General features: G+C 51.0%; 1 protein-coding gene across 1 annotated transcript; it reads left to right on the forward strand.

The window, feature by feature from the left end:
- The first annotated feature begins 7,974 nt into the window (after positions 1–7,974).
- On the forward strand, positions 7,975–14,966 carry Tal1 (TAL bHLH transcription factor 1, erythroid differentiation factor). Its single transcript, XM_059254730.1, has 3 exons — positions 7,975–8,420; positions 9,459–9,553; positions 13,015–14,966. The coding sequence occupies exons 1-3, from the start codon at positions 7,975–7,977 to the stop codon at positions 13,461–13,463; spliced, it is 990 nt and encodes a 329-aa protein (XP_059110713.1). The 3' UTR covers positions 13,464–14,966.
- Positions 14,967–24,302: the final 9,336 nt, after the last annotated feature.

Consider the following 24,302-nt stretch of genomic DNA (forward strand, 5'->3'; position numbering starts at 1 on the left):
TTTCACTTTGGTCCTCCCTAACTGGCTCTTACACTTTTCCTTTGTTTCTTGCCTCCTCATCAAGGCAGGTTCTCACTATGTAGCTGTGGCTGAGCTGGAACTCTATATGTAGACCAAGCTGTCTTTGAACTAATGGATACCCACCTGCCTCTGCATCCCAATTGCTGGGGTTAAAGGCATGCACTACCACAGCCAGTGTTCTTATTTTTTGAGACAGGGTCTCATGTAGCCCAAGCTGGCCTAGGGTCTCATAAGTTGTTGAATGGACTTAAACTTCTGATTCATTGTCTTTACCTCCTGTGTACTAGGATTACAGCCTCCAGTTTCCACTACTATGAAAAGATAAGCCCAGATACTCTACAGCCCATCTGGGTTTCTACGACGAGCTGAGCCTATGTGCTTCAGTGCCAAACTTCCTTCAAATCAGGCTTCTGTCACTCTGTACTGCCCTGCCACCCACTTCCCCCACTCAATTTTCTCACTTGTAAATTGGGAATAATAAAAGTATCAGTTTAGGGGGTGAGCTAGACGAAGGGGAAGGAGTATTACTAAAGCACACTTTGTTCAAAGGTGCCATAATGATATCTAATTGCATGCTAATTTAAAAAATAAAAGCCTAGTGGTGGTGGCGCATGCTTTTAACCCCAGCACTGTGGAGGTAGAGCCAGGCGGATCTCTGAATCTGAGGACAGCCTGATCTACAGAGTGAGGTCTAGGACAGCCAGGGCTACACAGAGAAACCCTGTCTTGAAAAACCAAAAGAAAAAGAAAAGAACCAACTTAGAGTTCACTAATTTGTGTACTTGGTTATTTTATTTTTGCAGTGCTCAGAATCGAATCCTTGGTCTTGCAAAGTCCTCAACCTCCAGTGTATCTCCTATCCTTAGGGGTGTTTAATGAAAACTAAATAATATCTGTAGAGTGTTCGAAACAATGCTTCAGTACTAAGATTAAAGTGTGTGTTAAGCAACAGGGCAGCAGGGGTTGGGGGTGGGGGAGAGGGCCTTCGTGGGTTCTGCTTTCTTCCTGAAACCAAGCCGAAGGGACATTTTCATATCTCTATTGATATCTTTTCTGTTTCCCATAGAGCCCCCTTGGATTTGAGCAACCCCAGTTTAGAGTGCTCAGGGGCCAACGATGACCATCATCGAGGAGCTGGGAGTGGGGTATGGGAATAAGAGAAACAGACCTATTTGCTTTCGAAGACACAGGAGAAAGAATGAATGAAGAAGCGAAGGTTGGAGGTGACAGTTCGGGAGTCACGGTGGTCTTAAGAAGCTAAAGCAGCGGCCAAAGCCGTTGAAGGAGCATCTGGAAGGCGGAGAACCGAGTGCGGTTGTTTGTGGGGAGCGGGAATCCCGAGAGGCTGGGGGTGGGAAATGGGGCTGGACCGGCCAGGTCCCAGCCTGCACGCTCAGCCCTCTCGGTTGCGCATTCCTGGGCCATCCCAGCGCCGCAACCCGTCCCCGCCGCCTCTGGAGAAATTGCCAAATTAAAATGAATCATTTGGCCCATAATGGCCGAGGCGCTTATCTGGGGCGGGCGGGCCCGCGGCGGCGCCTTATCTCCGCGGCGCACACGGCCGGTGCTAACGAGGCCGCGGGCGGGAGCGGGATTAGAGCGCGCGGCTGGGCGCGGGCGGGGGAGGCCCAACATGGCCACGCGCGCACCCCAGGGCGCAAAAACGTGAGCATCCCGGCCTTCTTCCCGGGGACAAGCGACAGCCACCTCCCGCGGAATTGCCCGCCCGTTTCTACGGTCCTTCCCCGTGCGCGCCGAAGCCTGGGCTCCCTCTCCCGGAGTTCTGCCCCCCCCCGAGGGGGGGGACACTTTCCACGCCGCCCTCTGCCGCCCCTCCCGCTGGGGAGACTCTCTTCCTTCCTTCCCCCTTTCCCCTTGCGCAATAGACAGAAAAGCGCAAGGCGCTGGCGACTTCCATTGCTTCGGGGCTGTGCGTGCGGGCGGCCGGGTTGAGAGTGTGTGCGTGAGCGGCGGGCGGCGGTGGCTGCTCTCCGCGTGGGCTTTTGGCGATAGGTCGTGTGCGGGAGTGTGAAGCCCGCACTGTTCGGGTGTGGGAATTCCGACCCTCCTCGGCCCTTCTGTGTTTTATTCGTTGTGTGTAAATTACCCGGTTTCTTTCCTCAACAAGGTCGGTCCTTGAGTCGTGGCGTGTGGCCTTGGACAAAGTGTTCGACTGGCTTCGTTATGCCGGGCGGGTGTGATCCTCACCCTGTGAGGTTGTGTGTCTGTGAGAGATTGCGTGTGACTGATGTCGCTGTGTCATGTTGGACAGTGTGCGGGTCTGCCTGTGCCGGCTTGTGGGATAGAGCAGGCTTGTGCTCATCTGCTTCCCTCCTCTGGGGCTGGACCATGTGTGGTCCTGTCCACCGAGAGTCCTGTGCCTGTGTGCCTGTGTCCTTTAGAGGTGCGTTTGCAAATCGCTGGGGGCGGGAGTGGGGGGAGGGCGAGCGAGAGATCGTGGCGCTGGTGGGGGCGTCCGCATGGGGGCGGGGAGCGGGATTTCACATTTTATTCCAAATTATGATGTATTCGGGAGCCAGTGTTGGCTCTGGTGGGAGGACAGAGCCCAGTGAGCGACAGCTTTGTCCGGAGGCCCTCTGTGCCTCGGTGTTGGGGGGGTCCGCTGTTTTGAGGGGGGGTCTTTCACGCTGGAAGCTGAACAGCGCTCACCGAGGCCAGCGTCTTCCAGCGGCCAGGTTTCGCCTATTTCTGGTCAGTTTCGTGGGTGCGTCTGCGGCGGTTGGGGGAGAGGCCGGGAAGGACAATGGGCGCACTGTCCAGGTCTGGTGCCACGGGTGGGGGTCCTCGGCATCACCCCGGGGACATTTTCTCAGTCCTTGCCCCATCCTGGCAGGGTCAGACCCCCAGCGTGCGGGTGGCTGCCCTCGAGTCTGCTTTCCTTGGAAGGACCGCGTCAGTGCCGCCCTAACCGAACAAGAAAGGATTTCTTCTTTACTGTGAATACCTTCGTTACCACCACCATCACTATTAACACCCCCATTTTAATTAAAACAAAAAAATCGAACAAAAAGCTCGCCAGCTCGTCCCTTCAGCTGCTTTTGAGGGCGAACAAAGCAACCCCGTCGTCGCCCCTCCCTAGCTCTGTTTTCCAAGTTGCCAGGTTTGGGGTAGGGAAAGAAAATGGAGAGGTGCTCGGAACAGATTCAGCCATAAAGCAAACATTAACCTCAAGTAACACCGGGAACGGGTGGACTCCCCCTTCTTCCCTCCCCTCCTTCCTTTGGATTAGAAAGGAGAAAGAAAACCTCCCGCACCGAATTGATACCCAGGGAGGAGGTAGTCCTGCGCTTCCGCCAAAGCCACAGCAGAGAGAAGGAGCCTTCGCAATTAACCCAAGACTTCGACGTGCCATTAGAAGGTGGACGACTCAAGCAAAACGAATTTAAAAACCTGAGGGGGGGGGGGACACAAAAGCAAACCAAATCCAGCTACCTCACTTGGAAGCTGCGTCAGGTTTCTTTTGATCCGATTCCCTTTTGCCCTGTTTTTCTCTACAAAACATTATAAGCGTTTCTTCCACCTTCTGCCAATCAAAACCCTGAAAAATACAGAAAATCGTTTTGTGAAGGTGGTGGAGGCAACAGTGTAGAAATCCCCTCCTTTATTACCTCACCCCCCTCGCCAGTAGAAAGAAAACAAGGGACCCAACTGAATCAGCTACAACCCTCTCCCCTTCAACCCTACAGGGAAATAGGGCATTTGGAAGCGGGTTCTGCCTTCGTTCTGGACAGGAGGTTGGTAGATGGGGGTCATGAAGGGAATGGCTGGGAGCTCCCAGGTTCTGACCCGGCGACCACAGCCTGAAGAGTCGTGTCTTTTCCACCAAGTCTCCCCCTCCCCTCGCGTCATATAGGGAATTACACCTTCGCGCTGTGGCGGCAGCAGGAGCCTGGGCTCAGTTTGCCGAGAAAACCCGCATAGAGGAATCCATGCTTAGAAAACAAATTCGGCCATACTGAATCAGACAGATCCGTTAGAGGGTTCGAAAATGTTCTGGGCAGTCTGCCTGGAGAGGCTGTTGTTGTTGGACTAAGTAGTTATTCCTGATTGGTCAGGTGTAGGGTTCATTTTTTTTTAATCGGGACGTGTTTGGGGGAGGGGGGCTCCAAACACCTGCAAGTTGGAGGCGGAAAGACGTTTGCTATTCTTTGGGCTGGCGGGGCACACGAGGTAATTCCCAGCCATTGACCCCCCATTTTCTCTCTCGCCCTCCCTCTTTCTCTCCACCCCCATCTTTCCTGGAAACTCGCGTTGGGCGCGGCAGACCGCGCAGGACCTCACCGCTAGCTAAGTAACTGCTGGCCTCTCAACAAGAGTGGGGGGAAAACACAGATCCGGGTTCCTACCTCGACCCTCTTCATCGGAGGAGTGGAGGTCCTAACCAGAAGGGCCGGTCTCTCTAAATATGCCCCAGGTGAGTTGCGGGCCGGAGTCTTTGAGTTGGGGGGGGGGGGCAATGTCTGTGGAAACAGTGTTCAGGTTTGCGGACTGGGGTGGGGGAGGCTCAGAACTGAGAACATCGGCGGGCGGGAGTGGGGGACCAACCTAGGCTAAGAGCCCGGGATCTGACTGCCACTAGCTGCCTCAGGTCTCCAGCAGGGCCCTTTCCTTTTTCCGGCCTCGGATAAAACCAGCTGGTTGGATTATGTCCTCCAGGCCGCTCCCATGGTCCCGGTTCCGTGCACATTTCACTAGGACCGTAACTTTGTTGTGGCTACATCCGGGTGGCGCGGGCTGTGCTTGGAGCTCAGGCCGGAAAAAGGCCAAGGCCATCCCGGCTAAGGCCTGAGGCCTAGGAAGCCGTGGGGAACCCATCTCCACTCCCGCGGTGGCAGAGATAGTGCGTTGTTCACTGGCACGTTTGGTTGTGGTGCAGGCTTTGTGTTTCTCCACTGTGTCTTGCGCATATGAGTGCCGGTGGAGGGATGGGAGGCCAAGTCTAAGGCGGCGGCTTTTTAAAAAAAAAAAAAAAAAAAAGTAAATAAAAAAATCCCGAGGTAGGATTTGGGGTATTAGAAGTTGCTGGAGGGGATGTGGTGCTGCGTGTCCCAGGAAGGAGCTGTCCCTTCTCCTTATTCAGGAACACATTGTCACATGCTAGCTGGCGTTGGGGCAACTAGGAGGTGAAGATCGGGGTTGAGGCTGGACCCTGGGTCTCTGAAACACAAAGAGTTGCAATGGTCGAATGCTCCACCAGTCTAGTACTGGTCTAGTCCCGAGCTTTCTCCCTTTCCATTCCCCCTTAATTAAAAACAAATGCATAAAACCCATTCAGTGTTACCTCTGGGCTGCTGGGGGGTGATCCTCGTCTTAGAGTGGGCTAGGTTTACCCAAGGTCCAAGAGCTGAGCATGGAGTGTTCTACAGGAAACCTTGAAGATAAGGATACTTATGTTATCTGGTGAGGCACTGGGGGCCAGGGTCAACTCATCTGGAATACTTCCCTTTGGCTGTTAGGAACCAGCTTCTGTCCCCATTGCAGCAGAATTAATCAGGGAGTATAAATGTGCCAGCGGGAAGCTGGAGCTCAGTTAGTGCAGTGCATAATGCTTGTCATTAGAAGCTGGAACTAAAGCACTGGTCATTGAAAGCACACAGATGGTGGTGGCAGTGAGGCAGGGGGCCAGCACCTCTGGCTTGTATATTTCACCAGGGGCTGGTTTATTTCGGGTGCTCTTCACCAGAAGGGAGGGAAGCCAGGGTGGCTACTATCCTTCTGGTATTCTCTGTGTATAGACCTCTTGACTACACTGTAATTATGAGCTCAATTTCAGCGAAGCATCACAGGGCCATACTGGCTTTGCAACTTGTGTGTAGCAAGTCTTGGGGAATTTTGTTATTTCCAGACTGAACTAACCCCAAACAGCCTGTGTATCCAGAGTTGCAGTCCCTACATTTTGGAGGAGGCTGAATGGAGGTTCAATTTCCTTTCCTTAATAGGAGGAATCAGTTCCCATGATAACCCTGGTCCAGGGCATTGCAGTGGCCAAATGAGAGCTCCATGTATGCCGCCACTGATTAGCTGGATTCTTGTTTGGAACTGGCTTGGACATTTTTGTATTTATTTTCTGTTTTAAAATGCCCCAGTTTGGGCCAGTGAGATAACTCAGTGGGTTAGGGCTTTGCTCTCAAGCCTAGGAGAGAACAGGCTCTTGAAAACTGTACTCTGAGTTCCACAGCCACCAGGCTGTGGCATGTGCACCCTCATACACAAATAAGTAAATGTAACAAAAATGAAAATGAAATAAACTTAGCCCAATTAGCTAATCCTGGGAGCAGAAATCTTAGTTCGAACAATTTATAAAGCCTGCCAAGGTGGTAATATACATGTTTTTGTCTGTATATGTGCATATGCACAAATATCCATAAATGTACACATTGAGGAGATAGGCTCATGTGTAGCCTAGGCTAACCTCAAATTCAGGATTTTTGTTTTTGTTTTTGTTTTTTTTTGAGACAGGGTTTCTCTGTGTAGCTTTGGAGCCTTTCCTGGAACTCGCTTTGTAGACCAGGCTGGCCTCGAACTCACAGAGATCCGCCTGCCTCTGCCTTCGGAGTGCTGGCATTAAAAGTGTGTGCCACCACTGCCCGGTGAAATTCAGGATTCTTTAGCATGCTTCTTGATTCTGGGGCTATAAGCATGTGCCACCACATCTGATGAGTTCGTTGCATTTTTATTTGTAAAATTAAAGCAACCCACAAGTACCTCCAACTTTGGATCCCGAGTCTTAGAGATTTTATGTCTGGTCTGTTGCTGGGCCAGGTGCCATCTGAATGAAGCTAGGTGATGCAAGAATCCTCACACTGTTGGGAAATGAGTGGCTGGGCTCATCTCAGAGGTGTGGTTGGAGCCTAGGAAGTTTCTGGGCTCCAGAGTTTATATGAGAAGATAATGTACGGTGAGATCTGAGTTCCGTGTTATGGAGAACACCACGATGTGTGCACGCGGGGCTTCATTAGAAGAATTCAAGGGTCTTCTTGATCTGTTTCTCCGTCAGGAGAGGAGCCCAGGTCCTACTGGCTTCAGGAGTAATTCCCCGTGTCTGGGTTCCTGGTGTCTCCGTCAGGTTTCCCTTCCAGACCTACCTTCACTTTTGAGTCCAGCTGAGCAGAATGGGGTGGAGTGTGCAGGATGGAAGGGCTGGAATCAGGATCAGCTGGGGGTGATCCTGGTCTTAGAGTGGGCTAGGTTTACCTAAGGTCCAAGAGCTGAGCGTGGAGAGTTCTACTGGAATCCAGGAGCAGCTCCGTTCCTTGACTTCTGTTCCCGTGGTAGGGTAGCGGATTGCAGAGTACAGAGTGGATTTACTTAGTGTAGGCAACCTCTCTCCTGGCAGGGAGACTATTGGTGAAGGTGGCTGGCTTTTCTGGGATACTTCTGACATCTGTCGCTGAACAGAGCCCAGTTCTTGCAGCCTCCACACCCCAACTCCATCACCATAATGTTTCTGGGTGTGTTTATGTGTGGTGCATGTGTGTGGCAGCAGATCGAGAGAGGTTGCTAAAGCACCTTGCTCGGGCCTGGATAGATTCCCCGCCAAAACTAAAAGGGGGGCGGGAAGGATACGCTCGCGCAGGGGATTTGTCCCCTCCCCTTCCCCTGTGGCCTAAGAAGGAGGGACTGGGTGATCTTTCTTTCTCCGTGCATTTCCTTCCTCCTTTTCCCTTCGAGTTTGTTTCGCTGGCTGTATTCCTTTTCTTCCAATGTTTCAGTCATCTTTCTCCAGCTCTGTTCCTACCCTTGGACCCTGGGCATCTCCGGCTTGCCCAACCGTCTTCTCCCAATTTAGAGACACCACCACCCCGCTCCAGCCCCAGGCCCGCAGGCCCTTCACGCCACCAGGGTGGGGGTGTGTGTCCACGTGACTCTGAGTTTGCCCGCTTTTCACATCTCAGTACGTGACCTCCTCTCTGCCCCTTACCCTGTTACAGGATGACGGAGCGGCCGCCGAGCGAGGCGGCACGCAGTGACCCGCAGCTAGAGGGACAGGACGCGGCGGAGGCCCGCATGGCCCCCCCGCACCTAGTCCTGCTCAACGGCGTCGCCAAGGAGACGAGCCGCGCAGCCCCCGCGGAGCCCCCAGTCATCGAACTAGGCGCGCGCAGCAGCGCGGGGGGCGGCCCCGCCAGTGGGGGCGGTGCCGTGAGGGACTTAAAGAGCCGCGACGCGGTTGCAGCCGAAGCTCGCCATCGAGTGCCCACCACCGAGCTGTGCAGACCTCCGGGACCCGCCCCAGCGCCCGCGCCCGCCTCGGCCCCCGCAGAGCTGCCTGGAGACGGCCGCATGGTGCAGCTGAGCCCGCCTGCGTTGGCAGCCCCCGCCGGCCCTGGCCGAGCGCTGCTGTACAGCCTCAGCCAGCCGCTGGCCTCGCTCGGCAGGTGAGCGGCCCGATCCTCTGCTGCGTTCCGGGTCCAGGCGGGGCTCAGGGAGAACGGAGGTGGCTAAAGACTCCGGGACGAAAGGGCGCAGTGGCTAGAGTCCCCCCAACCCCGGCACTAGTGGGAAAGGGGCCCCCAGTGAGACAGACTGGCCGGCAAGGACCGATGAGACATCAGGGAGCACACAGTTGTGTCTAAACCCGGGGTGCTTGCCTGCTCCTTTGAGGATGCAGGCGTGTGGGTGGGTGTGAGAAGCAGCGGAGGTTGCTGAGAACCGTGTTAGGTAGGAGGGATTCTTTGAGTATGAGTTCCAGGCCAGTGTGTGAATGCCCCTCTGCAGCAGAGGTGAGGTTTGCTGCAAAGGGGACTTCTTCTGGAAGCTGCAGCGAAGAATCTAGGGGGGGGCGGTTGCTGAGGGCAGCTGCTGAGGGCAGCTCTTCTCAACCTCTGCTAGGATGCGGTGAGCAGCACTGCCATCCGAGCCTCGCCCTTTTGCCCGTTAACTGCGTTGTTGGGGCCACCCGGGTATAATTGGTGTGAGAACACCGGCTTCCTTGCTGGGCCCCTGTGGTGAGGGCGGATGAGAGGCAGGCAGAGCGTAAGACAGGCGAAGGGAAGGAATTCCAGGAGAAGGCGCAGAGGCAGAGCAGCAGGAGAGCGCCGTGGCCCGTTAGTGAGCCAGTGTTTTCAATCTGTGCTCCATCCAGGAGGGATGGGGGGGTGGGGGTGGGGTTGATGGTGGAGTGAGATTGGTTGCAGGAGACACTATGAGAGCTGTGTGGTGTTGGAGCTGCCTATCTTCACTCCACGTGTGTGTGTGTGTGTGTGTGTGTGTGTGTGTGTGTGTGTGTGTTCGCTCGCGGACACACACACTTCCAACATTCATGTTTTGTTCCATGTGTTCACCCGCTTTGCTTCTGTGTATGTTTGTAAGTGTGCAGGGAACACTTAGGAGGGGGACTCAAGACATTCAGGGAGAATACATTAAGGAGCCTCTTTATCTTCAATCCCGTTGTTATCCACCTGCTCTTTCCGCAGTGGGTTCTTCGGGGAGCCGGATGCCTTCCCCATGTTTACCAACAACAACCGGGTGAAGAGGAGGCCCTCCCCATATGAGATGGAGATTACGGATGGTGAGTCTACACGCATCCCTCACCCTGGTTAGAGCCATCTGAGTAGGAGCATGGGGACAATGCAGATATCTCACAGAGGTGAGACGGCCACCCTAGAACCCCAAACTGCCAGAACTCTGCACCCTGGAGCTGAGTTAGGACTAGCACTTAAACCAAATCTGTAGAGTCCAGTCACATGTAGTTCCCACTCTAGGCTTGATCCCTACACTTTGTCAAGGATCCAGGGAGGCTAGAAACACCTCATGTTCCCAGCTCCAATTCCTAATCCGCAGGAAGTCCCTGAACTGCATGTCAAATACACTTTGGAATCTCTGGCTGGAGTTGTGCCTTTTAAGAGTTTCTTCCCAGGTCTGTCTATTGTGGGACCCCTCTGTCTCTCTTCCACGTTCTGGGCTGAGACCAAGGATGGCTTACTGTGCTGTAGAATATATATAACCAGAGGGACTCAGCACTGCTGGGGACTCTCTGAATACTCTTTGACCTGGAGTGGAGTGGAGATTTGGAGACCCGCTCACTCCTCCCCAGGTTGACCTGATGGTACCAGGGCGGGAAAGTGGACTGAGAGACTCAGGCCAATGGTGGGATTCTCAGTGCTGCTGTCTGTCTGGAGCCCCTGAAGGAAGTGTGCTGAGGCTGGAGGAGAGCTAGGATGGAGGCTGGGAGCCTGTAGAGGATGTATGTGGTAGAACTTGATCTTCTAGAGAAGGTTCTAGAAAGTGAAGGGCTAAAGTCTGACAATACAGAAGAGACACTAGAACCCAACAGCCCAGGATACTGACTTACAGAATAAAGAGGAAGGTTGTCTGATGGGTGCTTCTGGATGAGACAGAACCTGATGTAGGTGCTCCTGACTCCTCTTTCTCTGCTTGTCCAAAAGCTGTCAGGGGACTGTGAAGTTGTGTCCACCCAACACTGGGTTCTCCTCAACACAGGAGTTCCACATGTCTCATCCCCAGCTTGACTCCCAGCACCAACACATTGCTAACAGCTATCAGTCACCCTAGGGATATGAAGTGAGGTGGTCACAGCTAACAGTCATTGCTGCCATTTGTTGGACACCTACTGCATGTATCAGACTTTTTTGTATACTTGGTCTTCGTGTAATTCTCAACACAAATTCATGCAGTTAATTTTGCTTCTATTTCACAGATGAAGAAATTGAGTCTCAGAGAGGTTAAGCAGCTTGCTCAAAGCCATAGAGCCTAGACCTTAATTATAGCACTGACCTTCAACTTTGGAATAAGTTCTGGATTCATCCTCACCCTCTCAAGTCTGTCTGGCTCTCACTGTGATGACGCTTATAATGCCCCCTCTCCACCTAGGAGCTTCCACTGGCTCATGAGCATTAGCCATGATGCAAAAGACTGGTCCTCCTATGTCACAGCGGGGAGACCCCCCTCTTTGGTCTAGAGGTCTGGGGTTACCAAATTGCTTTTCTGAGGCTGTTCAGTGTAGGTCTGCCCTGCAGGTTTGTGATGTTTTTCCCAGTCTATATTTGACCCTTAAAAAGCTTCAGGGAACTGCAGGCCAGGCAAGGGCTGAGGAAACTTCTGGGGGAAAACAGAGTGGGGGTATAGGTACATGCAAATGAGATAAAGGGACCACCAAAAATCAGGCATCTACTTGGTCAAGTATGTCCCAGACTGAGCACTGCCTCCATCCTCAGCCCTAAAATGACCAGTGGATTCAGATGCCCTTATCTCTCCCTTTTCCCCTCTCCCCAAGTTTCTAATCTGAGCTCTGGACCTAGTGGTTACTGGAAGAGGATAAGTAGGATCCTCAGGCTGGGCTATCCCTTCTGTACACCGAACTTCCTGAAGATTGTCAGGGCCTATGGCTTGTGGTAGCAGGGAAGACTGATATCACACTGGTGGGACCTCGTGTTTTCCCTGCTCTGAGAATCCCAGATCATGCTGGAATACTTGGCACACCTTAGGTATTGCATGTGCATCTGTGCATTGGTGTCAGCTGCTGTCTGGAAGTCTTTTAAAATGTGCATTGGTGTTTTGCCTCATGTATGCTTGGGGAGGGTGTCGGGTCCCCTGGAACTGGAGTTACAGACAGCTGTGAGCCTCCATGTGGGTGCTGGGAACTGAACCCAGGTCCTCTGGAAGAGCAATCAGTGCTCTTAACCAGTGAGCCATCTCTTCGGCCCCCTACTGTCTGGCAGTCTTAGAATCAGCATGATAATGATGACTGGGGCCAGAGGCAGTCCTTCAGGCATGGCTGGCATGGTTGTCTTCTATTCCTTTCCTGGGGTTGAGGGCCTAGAGGTTTTTCCTTTTCCTTCTGCTCTCCCCCCTCTCCCGAAATCTCCTACCTGCCACTGTGATATGCCACTTAGGAAACATATACTAAGCCTTCACTTGGTGCTCCTGTCCCCCTATAACTGAATTTACACCCTTCTTACTGTAGGGACAGGGACCTGCCTCCTCTTCTCTTATGCCTATTACTCCAGCCAGGCTGGCACCCGCCATGTTTCTACCTCAGTGCCTTTGCGAGTCTCATTCCATCTGCTCGGAGATTCTTTGTCCTTTCCTATGTCTGGATGGCTTTGCTGCAACCTGGAATTTTGTTTGCTTTTTAGAATAAATGCTCTGCTAGGCACCTTAGCTGAGTATAGTAGCTTCTTTGCGTCTTTTTACTGGCCCAGCTGCCCTTTTGTTGTGTTTTTAGTTTGTTTGTTCCTTGTTCTTCACCCTCCATCTTCATTAAAACGTAAACTCCTCAAGGGTAGAGCCCTGCCTGTCTCAATCCGCCCTACTTAATGCCTACCGTGGTGCTGGTTGTTAGTGAAAACCTGGCGAACAGACAGTAAGAGCTATCTCTCACTTAGTGAAGACTGGAGCAGAAGCGGTTATTGTAGGGGCTTTACCTGTGTGATGATGTATCAGCCATGGAAACCATCTGTGATCTGAATTACCAGCAAGGTTCCCAATGGGCAGATGAGGAGGTTGAGGCAGTGAGTTCTGGTCAGGAATTGAACCCAGATAGTCTGGCTTCAATCATCTTCTTTTAGTGTCTAAGATCTCTTGGCCTAAGTGACTGAATGAAATATGGCCCTCATCTAACTGGGCATAGTGGTGCACACCTTTAATCCCAGCACATGGGAGGTAGAGGCAGGTGGATCTCGGTGAGTTTGAGGTCAGCCTGGTCTACATAGTGAGTTGCAGGACAGCCAGGGCTGCATAGTGAGACCCTGTCCCCAAAAAACCAAAATAAAGAAAAAGAGAAAAATAAACATTAAATGCTGCACAGCCCATAGGAGGGGCCCAGTACAGACAGATGTTCATGGAAGGTTATGGGGTGGAAGGGGATAGGATTGTGAGGTTAGTTAGATAGGGCTGGAGGGATGTAGATCTCAGAGATGATGTATCAACTGGACTTCTAGGATGAGCTTCTCAGTAGAGGAGCCCTTTGAAGGTCTCTTCCTGCTTTTAATGTATGTCCATCATCTTCAGGTCCTCACACCAAAGTAGTGCGGCGCATCTTCACCAACAGCCGGGAGCGATGGCGGCAGCAGAATGTGAATGGGGCATTTGCCGAGCTCCGAAAGCTGATCCCCACCCACCCACCGGACAAGAAGCTAAGCAAGAATGAGATCCTTCGCCTCGCCATGAAGTACATAAATTTCCTGGCCAAGTTGCTCAATGACCAGGAGGAGGAAGGCACCCAGCGTGCCAAGCCTGGCAAGGACCCTGTGGTGGGAGCTGGTGGGGGTGGGGCAGGGGGTGGCATGCCCCCTGAAGACCTTCTACAGGATGTGCTTTCCCCCAACTCCAGCTGTGGTAGCTCTCTGGATGGAGCAGCCAGCCCGGACAGTTATACAGAAGAGCCAACACCCAAGCACACTGCCCGCAGCCTCCACCCTGCCCTGCTGCCTGCCACCGATGGGGCTGGCCCCCGGTGATGTGTCTGGGGCTGCCCAGGACCAGCAGGCAGGGGCCCTTAGGCCCCTGGGTTGCTGGGCCTCAGGGCAGTTGGGATGAGAAACAGGGCAATGTACTTGATGAACTTCCCTTATAGTCTGAACTTTGGGAAGTCCCAACTGATCCTGGGCTTGTGTTTCTGTTTCCTGCCTGGAAATAGACGAGGAAAACGGAGTGAAGTAGTAGGTACTTTATCTGAAGATGGCACAGTCTTCTCCCTTTTCCAGTCCCCAAGACTTCCCACTTAGAGGCTCAAGTGTCACTGTTTTTGGTCTAGAGTTTGTGAGCCTTGTTTTGGACAAGATCCAGGGTTGTCACCCATTACCTGAGGCATCCAGCAGCCTCTGCCTTGCCTTTAGCCCATCCCGAGCTGGCTGGGGTGGCTTTTGTGGCAGCTTCTGTTCAAATATATAGGTACCCAAGAGCTGCCCATTTCCTGAGCCCCATCTTCACCCAGGTCCGTGTTGATCCATCCAGCTTGCCAGCTGCTCCGGAGAGTCAAGCCTCGAGGTGCCTTCTTCAGGGCCTGGGTGGAAAAGATGGCCAGTGAACAGACAGCCTGCTCTCAACTAGCTGGGCCAGAAAACCCAACAGCCCTTCTTGCTCCGGAAAATCGGAGCTCTGCTTTCTCCCCACTGAGACTTGCCTTCCTATCCCGCAGCTGTGAGGACCGAGTCAGCAGCCTGGAGCATGCTCTGTTGGGCTGTGTGCAGGCACAGAAAGGGAAAGTGACATTAGAGTGAAGCAAAGCAAGAGTGTTTGGGGCATTGGGTTTCACCTCCTGCACATCACTGTTCATGCAGGGGAGTAAATGATAGTGTGCTGATGCATTGCATGTTGGTGCTGGGGTTATGCAGCCCATGGGCTTTTCCCTGGAAGCTTCCTGTTGCAAGATGTCTGTTGGCTGACGGTCTGGACTTCCAAATGGAGTACAAACTGTCCCATAAATACTCCATTTGGGATTCTGCCTAACAAGTTATTGGTGGAAACTCTGGGCCATGATACAACCTGCTGCTAGGGCAAGGAATCCAGTCAGAAGTGAGGCCCTGGCTTGAGACCTGAGCATGCCAATTTGCTCAGCCCAACTTTAGGAACGCTCCCATCATGCAACTGCAGGCCCCACGTGTGTGTGCATGGTAGGTTGGTTTAATGCAACGTGAGTGCCCCCTCTAAAAGCTGTACATGAAATTTCTGTAAAGCAAATCCTTCTCCTTCATCTTTTAAAGAAATAGCCCCTGCAAGTCATTTTGTAAAGTGGAGGATCCTTTTGTAGTATGGACAACTGCCCCATTGTTTCTTTCCTGTGTCAACCCTGGTGGTGGGACCGAGTTTTCTTAAAGCTAGACCTGCCTATAATGAAGTTCAAGCCCATGAACAAACTGCACTGAAGTCCTGGGTATCTGCCATTGTACCAGCGTCACCTAGAGCGCTCTCTCTCTCTCTCTCTCTCTCTCTCTCTCTCTCTCTCTCTCTCCCTCCCTCCCCCTCTCTCTCTCTCTCTCTGTGTGTGTCTGTCTCTCCCTTTCTCCCCAGGTTTTGCCTTTGAGTCAGAGAAAGTATCTGAAGGCCCCATCATGTAATGTAAGAGCCCATCACTTTTCTGTTTGAGTTTCAGTACCGTGATGGGGCCTGAGTACAGACTTAGGCAGACAAAGACGGACCCTGCTTCCCTCTCTTTCCTATTAAATACTGGAGTCCCCTCAGCCCTGGGACAATATGGTCAGCTACTAAGGCACTGGGATTCTTTGTCTCATATCACACTCTGCTGTCACATGTATTACCATGAACATTAAGGTAGTTTCTTCTCCTGGCTTGGGAATTAGTACAAGGAGTCTTACCCACGTGAAAAGGGAACAACTGTCTTGAGCTCAAAGGCTGTGTTTGCTTCTCAATGGGATGATGATTTGGGAATGAAAAATGTTGATCTGTAGGTGGATTTTTCTGAGAGAGATCACACATTGGTTGGGAGCTTAAGCTTCGGTTCCCTTTCTCAGCTGTGTAGCGTCGCTGGAATGGATCCATTAGGTAGTGGGGTCTGTAAAGAGCTCTGCTGTGCACTAAGGGTGCAGCGCAGTGGGAGAGCAGCATACATGATGTTCGGGGTTTAATACCCAGCGCAGACACACAAGCCTCATTACCCTTACAGCTGACCCCACAGTGAGCTTCCAGCCGGAGTTCAGGCCCTGGCAGTTGACATTTGTGTAATTTAGGTTATAAAGTACTTTCCCTTGAACTCTCCAGATCCTCATTTCCCTAGATTAAACTTAATTACTCCATGATTCCAAGGCAAGAGACAGGAGTGAGAAAGAGAGAGAGATTGGGGATATGGACAGCGCCTCCAGATTGCCGTACTCCCTAAGGGGCTGGAAAGGAAGGGCTAGGCTTTTGGTCTTTGTATGATCTAAGGAAGACCCCGAATTCTGTTTTTCATCTTCAATACCCCATGCCTTTCTTCCTTTGCCTCCTCCTCACCCTTGAAGAAATGGCAAGGTCCCAAGAATAATATCTGTACAAAAGGGGAAAACGTAAGCACAAGAAAACATTTGAGGAAAACAATGAACGTGAGGACTAGAGAGAATCCCATCTTCCAAGAATAATTCCTGTTTATTTGTGGTGGCAAGTGACAAGATGGTACAACCTTTTTCCTTTTCCAGAAACAAGAACAAAGGGCACAGCAACTGTAGTGAGCTGACAGCTATTTTGGCCTTTTGGGTGGGTCTAGCCATACTTGGGATCCCAGTGGTACATGACCCTCTGCAGAAGGCTTGCCCCAGCCTGTGTACATAGCACGCCATGTCTGTGGGCAGGCCCAGCACTTTGCGTCAGTGTCGTACTGTATGTGATGAACTGTGTTGGTCTCTGCATTTTTCTGCAGAAGAGGAGTTAATTGCTCCGGGTACCTTGATGTTTGTACAGCCTAGAGGCCAACACTGTGGGCGTGTGACTCTTTATTGGGGGGAAAAAACAAAACAAAACAAAAAATACCAGTGTGGTGATGATGGTGTGTGTATATATATATAAGGTTATATGGGGAAAATTTCTAAATAAAAGTTTTACAAAGGGGCCTGGACTCTGTGCTTGCACTTTGCACCCTAGAGCCTGAGAACAAGGACATTGAAAGGAAAAGCCTGGCAAGGCTCAGTTCCACTCCTCTTAGGAAGTGGGATCCAGCTCTGACTCTCGGAACAAGCCTGTAGGGAGGAAGGAGGCTACCGTGGGAGGGGGGTCCTTTTGTTTCTCCTGCAAGGCTTCCCAGGGCCTCAGGATCCTGTCCTTGTGTTTGCAGCCCTGAGCAGCCTGGCAGATAGACCTCTCTATTGGATTAGCTTCCTCCTTCCTGTTAGATCAGTTTCTCTGGTTGGGTCCATTGCTCACAGTGAGGGCTTAGGACAGACAAATATGATGTTGCTCACCATTGGTGTCCTCAGGTTTCCTGATGACTCAGTGGAGGCTGCAGCTTTTACACATGGCCTTTTTTTTTCTTTTTAAGAGATTTAAATATTTTTATTTTATTTTATGTGTATGAGTGTTTTGCCTATATGCAGGTCTGCACCAAATGTGTGCAGTGTTCACAATGGCCAGAAGAGGGCGTGGATCCCCTGGAATTGGAGTTACAGACAGTTGTGAGCGGCCATGTAGGTGCTGGAGTTTCATGAATGGAATTTGAGACAAACTGTGGGTCTTGGGGAGGCCATTACATATGGACAGTTGACCCCCTTGGGAGTTTGTAGGGTGGGCACCTCCAACTAAGTGTAGCTTCTGTTTTCTTACTTAATAAGCATTTGCTGAGCACCTGCTCTGGGCAAATACTGTTCTGTTGGCAAGGGTTCCGCATGAAACAAAACAAACAAAACAAACAGTGCTCTTCACTGCAGCTTGCATTCTAGAAGGGAAACAGGGAATGCACAAACACACACAACTAGAGTTAAACAGGTAGAAAGTGCGTAGTATTAACCCGACGTTTCAGGCCAGCTTGGGCTACATGAGACAGTCTAAAAAACCAAACCAAAAGGTGTGGTAAGGAATAAAAAGGGGCAGATGAACAGGGATAGTTCAGGGAAGGCCCTAGGGTGCCATCTTTTCCATTCAGGGTCAGAGGGTTCCTGGCTTCACGGGCAGTGTTGTCCTGGGGACAGGATTGGGTCTGTCTACCTGTTACAAGGACTAAGAGGCTCTGCAGAGGCTTTTTCTTTCTTCCTCTCTGGACCTCAGTACTCATTCCCAAATCTAGAGACGTGGACGCTAGCTCAAATCGCCTCCAACAGGGAATTCAGTGGTCTCACAGTTGATTCCCATCATGCTTGTCTCACTTCCTTCTTGGCTTCTATTCACCTCCTCGAGGGAGAGGGTAGGATTCAGCCTGAGTGTCAAGATCTGACCCAGCCCATCGAGAAGCTCCTCAGATATGCCTCTGGCCCATAGCAAGGATAGACTGATTTGGTCTTGGGGTGGGGAGAGAAAAATAGATCTTAGGCTCATGGACTTGAGTGGCAGGATGAAGGGATTGCCATGATAGGAGAGAAGGAAAGAGGATAAGGAAGAAATAATAGTCTTTGGGGTGGAGGAAGTAGCCAGCCATGTTCAGTACAACTGAGGAGTCATGCCAGGACCGGCTGAGCTAATCAGTTTTAGCAACACAGATGGCTGATGACTGGGAGAGGGGCAGAGACAGCAGTCTGAGGGTCCAAGGATACCCCCTCCCCATCTCAGAAGGATTTCTTCAGGAGGAGCAAGCCTTTTGGGACAGAGAGAGCCTGTGAACTCTGGCCACCAAGAGAAAAAACAGGCTCCTGGAGTGTGGTGGTATTGTGTTCCCCAAAATATTGTGTACCCTAATAAACTTATCTGGGGTCAGAGAACAGAAAAGCCACTAGATACTTAGGATAGGTAGTGGTAGCACACGCCTTTAATCCTAGCATTCCAGAGGCAGAAATCCATCTGTTCAAGGATACAGCCAAGCATGGTGACTCACGCCTTTAATCCCAGAAAGCGAGCCTTTAATCCCAGGGAGTGGTGGTAGAAAGCAGAAAGGTATATAAGGCGTGAGGACCAGAAACTAGAAGCATTTGGCTGGTTAAGTATTTGGCTGGTTAAGCTTTTAAGTTTTGAGCAGCACAGTTCAGCTGAGAGCCATTCGGATATGAGGACACAGAGGCTTCCAGTCTGAGGAAACAAGATCAGCTGAGAAGTTGGCCAGGTGAGGTTAGCTGTGGCTTGTTCTGTCTCTCTGATCTTCCAGTATTCACCCCAATAACTGGCCTCAGGTTTGATTTTATTAAGAACTTTTAAAGATTCCTGCTACACTGGAGATCATCTGTGGAGAAAGAGACCCAGAGAGAAAATATCTTTCTAGGCCTTGTATCCCATAGTGACTAGTAGGCAGGCCCAGGCCTCCTGTCCCCGAGACAGTGTTGTCCCTGATGCCCAGAATCCCTGACTCCACAAGCAAAGAAAAGTACCCTGAGGCCTTGTCTGAAATAGTTTTGATCTGTTTCCTCTTATTACTTACCACTCTATTGTTGTTGTTGTTGTTGCATTTTTGTTTGTTTGTTTTTCTGAGACAGAATCTCATGTATCCCAGGCTGGCCTCAAACTCACTAAATAGCTGAGGATAACCTTGAACTTCTGATCTTTGTGCCTTTATCTGGAGCGCTGAGATTACAGGTGTGCACTACCATACCAGGTCTATTCAGTAATAGGAGCTAAACCCAGGACTTTGTGCATACCAAGCAAACACTCTACCCACTGGACCACATCCCCACCCCACCCCTGCCTCATTCTTTCGCTCCCATTGTACTATCTTCCTTTCTATTCTAGACTATTTTATTGTTTTATGACATCCCAGTTTTTCACTTTGGGCTGATTTTTCACAGATACTAGTATCAGCTTCTTTGCCCACTCTCCTTTCATTTGGTTGAATGGTCCTTGAAATCCGAGAGGCTTTCCTGACTCCATGGGGTTGGGTGTCTCCTTTGCATCCCCATGGGACTCCCTGTGTGTTGGCCCTTCCCACCCTAACACTCGCCTATTTATGTGCTTCTGGACTGAAGTACAAGTTCCCCAGAGCTAGAATCAGGTCTGACTAGGTCCTCTGCCCCAGAACCTTAAGTTACAAAGATTCGGATTCCTTTCCTACGGACAATGAACAGCCTTCCTCCCCCTGAAGGCTCTCCTTTTCTCTCTGGGCCTCGTTTCTTTTTTCTTTTCTTTTTCCTTTTCAAAGCAGGGTTTCTCTGTGTAGCTTTGCGCCTTTTCTGGAACTCGCTTTGTAGACCAGACTGGCCTCAAACTCACAGAGATCCGCCTGTCTCTGCCTCCCAAGTGCTGGGATTAAAGGCGTGTGCCACCACTGCCCGGCTCTGGGCCTCATTTCTGACAGCAGCCAGAAAGTGAGGTCAGGGGAGTCTTTCCTACATAGACGTCTGGCCCAGTGCTCCCTGGGTTGGTTAGGGGCTGATGGGTGGCTCAGTCCTGGGATGGCCAGGGAGGAACAGGTGGTAGCTCTGCTCTGGGAGGGCAATGGTGTTTGGGATGAGGACATGCGCTTTCCAGAGCTAGTCTGGGACAGGCTAGTTTTCAACATAGACTTGAAAGGTGACAGGGCATAGTAAAGATCAGGGGTGGGGGCTGTGTATCCAGTCTGTTCCCAGCTCTCTGGCCTCCTTATGTCGGTCCCCACCTACTTCTCTCTATATACAGCAAGTATGTATTACCCAGGATCATTCGCTGTGTCGACACCTCACTGCCCATGTAAGCCAGGCATGAGGGGGGCTCAGTCATAGAAGTTAACTACCGTGAATCTGAGTAGAGGAAGGTCTATCTGGATCAAACAGGGGAGGACATGAAGCCCAAGGTTGGAAGGGCCTTGAGCAAGGTGAACTAGATGTGAATTCAGGGTTACACCCAGAGCTAGTGCTCCAGACCCTTGAGGAAGGTCAGAAAAACGAGGAGATGGCCGCAGCCGGAGTTCTTAGAGAAGATGGCTCTGCTTTCCCTATGGGCAAAATGGTTACAGGTTTCGGATCAGGACTTCTGGTTCACTTTATGACTGTGTGGAGGTGGTAAAGGGCTTGCTGGTTGGAGCATAGGCTCTGTGGATGACTGTGTGGACAGTGAGGAAGGACAGTTGATATGACACAGTTCATGAAGGGAGGAACCAGGGCCTGGCTGGAAGTGAGCAGAAAAAGCAGTAGGCCGCTGGAAGAGCATGGCATGAGGTCAGAATCACTTGGGGGGCAGTGTGTGTGTGTGTGTGTGTGTGTGTGTGTGTGTGTGTGGTGTTTAAGGCCTACTACTGCTACCGGGTGTGCTGGCTCATGACTTCGGGTGAGTCACTTTATCACTCTGAGGTTTGGTTTCTTTGTCTGTTAAATGGAGATGTTAACACTCATCTTCAAGGTTTATCATGGGACTTCAAAATAATCTAGGCAAAGTGTCTGTGTTTCATTAAAAAAGATTATATAGAAAGGTTTATAGAAAGCACTGTTTTTTCCTGGAAATGGGACCAGAATGGGGCTGTCCTAACAGAAGAGATGAGGGAGTGTGTGTACAGTAACATTAATCACCCCTCAGAAGCAGGACTTTCTGTGGGCCTGTCCCTTGCCGGGTAAGGCTGGGTAGCCAGCAAGGGCCACCCACTTCAGCTCACGGGCTTAGTGGAAGTGGGTGCAGGGAAGAACCCTAGAGGCAAGTGCTATGGGAGGGACTTAGGGGTATGGGCAGCCTAGCTCTGACAATAGGGACCCTGAGCAAGTGTGTGCTCAACTAAAGGGTCCTGAGGGGAAGGTTGGGAGATATCTGGGAGGAGGTTCCACTTTCTGTCCCAAGCATTACCTATTTCTCTCAGTGGTAGAGTGGTCCAGGAATGCTGGCTTCCTCCTCGGTCCCATACTCTTGCTGGGGCTACCTAGAGTGAGGCATGCTCCTGGAGCCACCCACTTCACTATGAAGTGCCTTCCAGCCTCTCCTTACTCTCTCCTCACTGGCTTGGTCTGAGCTCTGCCCCTCCCCAGCTCCTGGGCTTTTCTCTCCACACAATAACAGGATGTGATCAGTTCGAAGAGAGGAAGTGGGGGAGGATGCTATGCTGATAGCAGAGAAGGAGAGGGGGTTCTGACTCTCCTCTCTCTAGTCCTCCCCAGCTCTGTCAACCAGCCTCTGAGGCTCCTTCCCCCTAAGTCCTACCCTAGGCTTCTGTCTGAGACCAGTAGGGATGAACCTGGGTCTTCAGGCCCATGCTTGCCTATGGAGAGACATGCTTTGACCACGCCTTCTGCAAAGCCTGCCTTCTGGAGAGGCTTGCTGGCCAAGCTTTAGATGCTGGGTTATTTCCTGCTCTGCAGCTGCTGGAGTCTAAGGAGAGGCAGGTAGGTCACTCAGCAGGCCTCCATCTGTCCAATGGCTTCCCAAGTCCATGTGAGCATGGTTCAATGCAATAGGTGACAGAATCAATCAAAAAGTTCTTGTCAAATGCTGGTTTGGCATGGCCTTGTACAGTGTTTGGGCCAGGCTTCGAAAACAGAAAGTAAAGTTCAGAGTGATAAGTGTATTCGTCAAGGTTCTCTAGGGTCAAAGAATTTATGGAATGAATCTCTCTATCTCTCTGGAATGACTTACAGGCTGCAGTCCAACTAATCCAACAATGGTTGGCTGTGAAGGGAAACTCCAAGAATCTATAGTTTCTCAGTCCCACGAGGCTGGGGGTCTCAGCTGGTCTTCTGTATATGCTGGAATCCTGAAGAAGTAGGCTCTAATGCCAGTGAAGGACTGGATGTGCTGGCAAGGTGAGGGCAAAAAAGTAAAGAAGGAAGCTTTCCTTCTTCCACTGTCCTTTAGAGGTTTCCAACAGAAGTTGTGGCCCAGATTAAAAGTGTGTCTTCCTGCCTCAGCTCTGGATCAAAAGCCTGTGCCTTCCAGCCTCAAGATCCGGATCAAAGGCACATTGTCTTCCTGCCTCAATGATCTGGCTCACAGGTTTGTCTCCTATTTCTGGATTGTAGTTTATTACAAATGTAGTCAAGTTGACAACCAAGAATAGCCATCACCGCAAGGGACATGGAGTAGGAGCTGATGGAGAACTTTTAGATGTGCCCTGTCCATATGACAGCTATTAAACACATACAGCTCTTCAGCATTTGAAGGATGACTAACACACCAGTTTGTCATTGTGTTTAATTTGTATTAACTGCAAAGGGCCATGTGCAGATATTGGTTATTGACTAGCAAAGCTTCAGACCTTCATCCACTGGGTGACTGGTCCCTTGCTATCTCCTATGCCGAACCAGGCCATGCTGGGGACACAGATCAGCCAGGTAGTTGAAACCATGCATAAGGACTGTCCTAGAGGCCAACCAGGAGAAGAGTGTGGCTCAGTCAGGGGTCACGGGAGGTTTCTCAGAGAATGCTGGCTCTGGAGGGATGAGTAGAAATTTATCAGGGATACAGAGAAGAACGGAAGTTAGGTGGCAGGTGTGAATGAAGGCACAGCACTGGGAGGGATGGGGTGTGCTTTGGAAACTGTAGTCTTTGTTGATGGGGCCTTGGGGTCTGGTCACCAGAAATCTGACGTTCCCTGAGAGAGACGGGAGCCACAGTGAGGCTTGTGAGCAGGTCAGAGGGTGGTCAGAGCATGTTTTGGGGACTTCGTAGGTAACCACAGTGGAGGGCAGCTGCAGGTAGGGGCACAAGCAAGGAGTCCGAGAGCCAGAGCAACCATAGCATAGCATGATGGTCTGCTGGACACAAGGCTGAGGTGGGCTTTCTGTTGTCACTGAGACCTGGACGTGACTATGAGAAGGATATGATTGCAGAACCCTGGAACTTAGAACGGAACTTAGAATTCAGAACTAGAACCCAGAATCCCCTGGAACCAACCTCCAAGCAGCTTTTTTAAACATTATAATTTTTTAACTCTTTTTGAGAGTATAATATAGTTCAATATCATTCTTCCCTTCCGTTTTCTCCCTCCAACTCCTCCCTTGTACCCCCCTCCTTTGCTCTTTTTCAAATTCATGGCCTCTTTTTCTTTGTTATTACATATATATGTTATTACACACACACACACACACACACACACACACACACACACATACACACACTCCTAAATATATGAATACAACCTGCTCAGTCCATGTAATGTTACTTGTATGTGTGTTTTCAGGTCTGACCATTGGTATTGGAAATCGGTTGGTGTGCTAATCCCTGGGGAAGACTGTCCCGCTCTCAGCATTCTTTATTGTCCTTTAGTTCTTTGTCCAGGACTGAGGCCTTTCGAGCTTCCTCCTTCCACCTTAGCCTGTCTGTTGGTGGTGAATTTGTTTAGGTCTTGTTCAGCAAGTTCAGTGAGTTCTCCTCCAAGGTCTATGACTTCACTAGCCCTGAGCAGCTGGCTAGGTTTCCAGTGCTAGGCATGATGTCCCTCTTGTTAAGTAGGCCTTAATTCCAACTAGGGAACTGTTGGCTCTTGCCAAGGTATGAGTGTCACTCTTACACCCTTAGGGTCATTGTGCCCTGCTGGTTGTTGTTGTGGTTCATAGCTAGGTAGGACCAAGCTGCTCTTTCTTTATTCTAACATACTTCCCGGCACTGTCTATTCAAAATCCGTTCTGTAGATATGTCTGTCCCCCACAAGACAGTGACACCAGGGGATAACGGGGCAGAGTGAGCTGCCTGGGAAGAACAGGTTTTGGCAGGGTCACGATGAGACCCAAGACCCCAAGGCTGGGGAGCTCAGAAAGAGGATAGAAGTTCCTAAGGCTGCATGTCCTCTCAGGGACCCAGGACAGGGAAATGTGCCTTCATTTATAGAGGTCAGAGAGGCC

Source organism: Peromyscus eremicus, chromosome 2, assembly GCF_949786415.1.
Source record: "Peromyscus eremicus chromosome 2, PerEre_H2_v1, whole genome shotgun sequence".
In the NCBI taxonomy this organism is placed as follows: Eukaryota; Metazoa; Chordata; class Mammalia; order Rodentia; family Cricetidae; genus Peromyscus; species Peromyscus eremicus.

Excerpts from the sequence above, each read along its gene's own strand:
- Tal1 (XM_059254730.1), top strand. The coding sequence starts at position 7,975 with ATGACGGAGCGGCCGCCGAGCGAGGCGGCACGCAGTGACCCGCAGCTA. Across the intron at positions 8,421-9,458 it reads CCGCTGGCCTCGCTCGGCAG|TGGGTTCTTCGGGGAGCCGG; the intron begins GTGAGCGGCCCG and ends CTCTTTCCGCAG. Across the intron at positions 9,554-13,014 it reads TGAGATGGAGATTACGGATG|GTCCTCACACCAAAGTAGTG; the intron begins GTGAGTCTACAC and ends CATCATCTTCAG.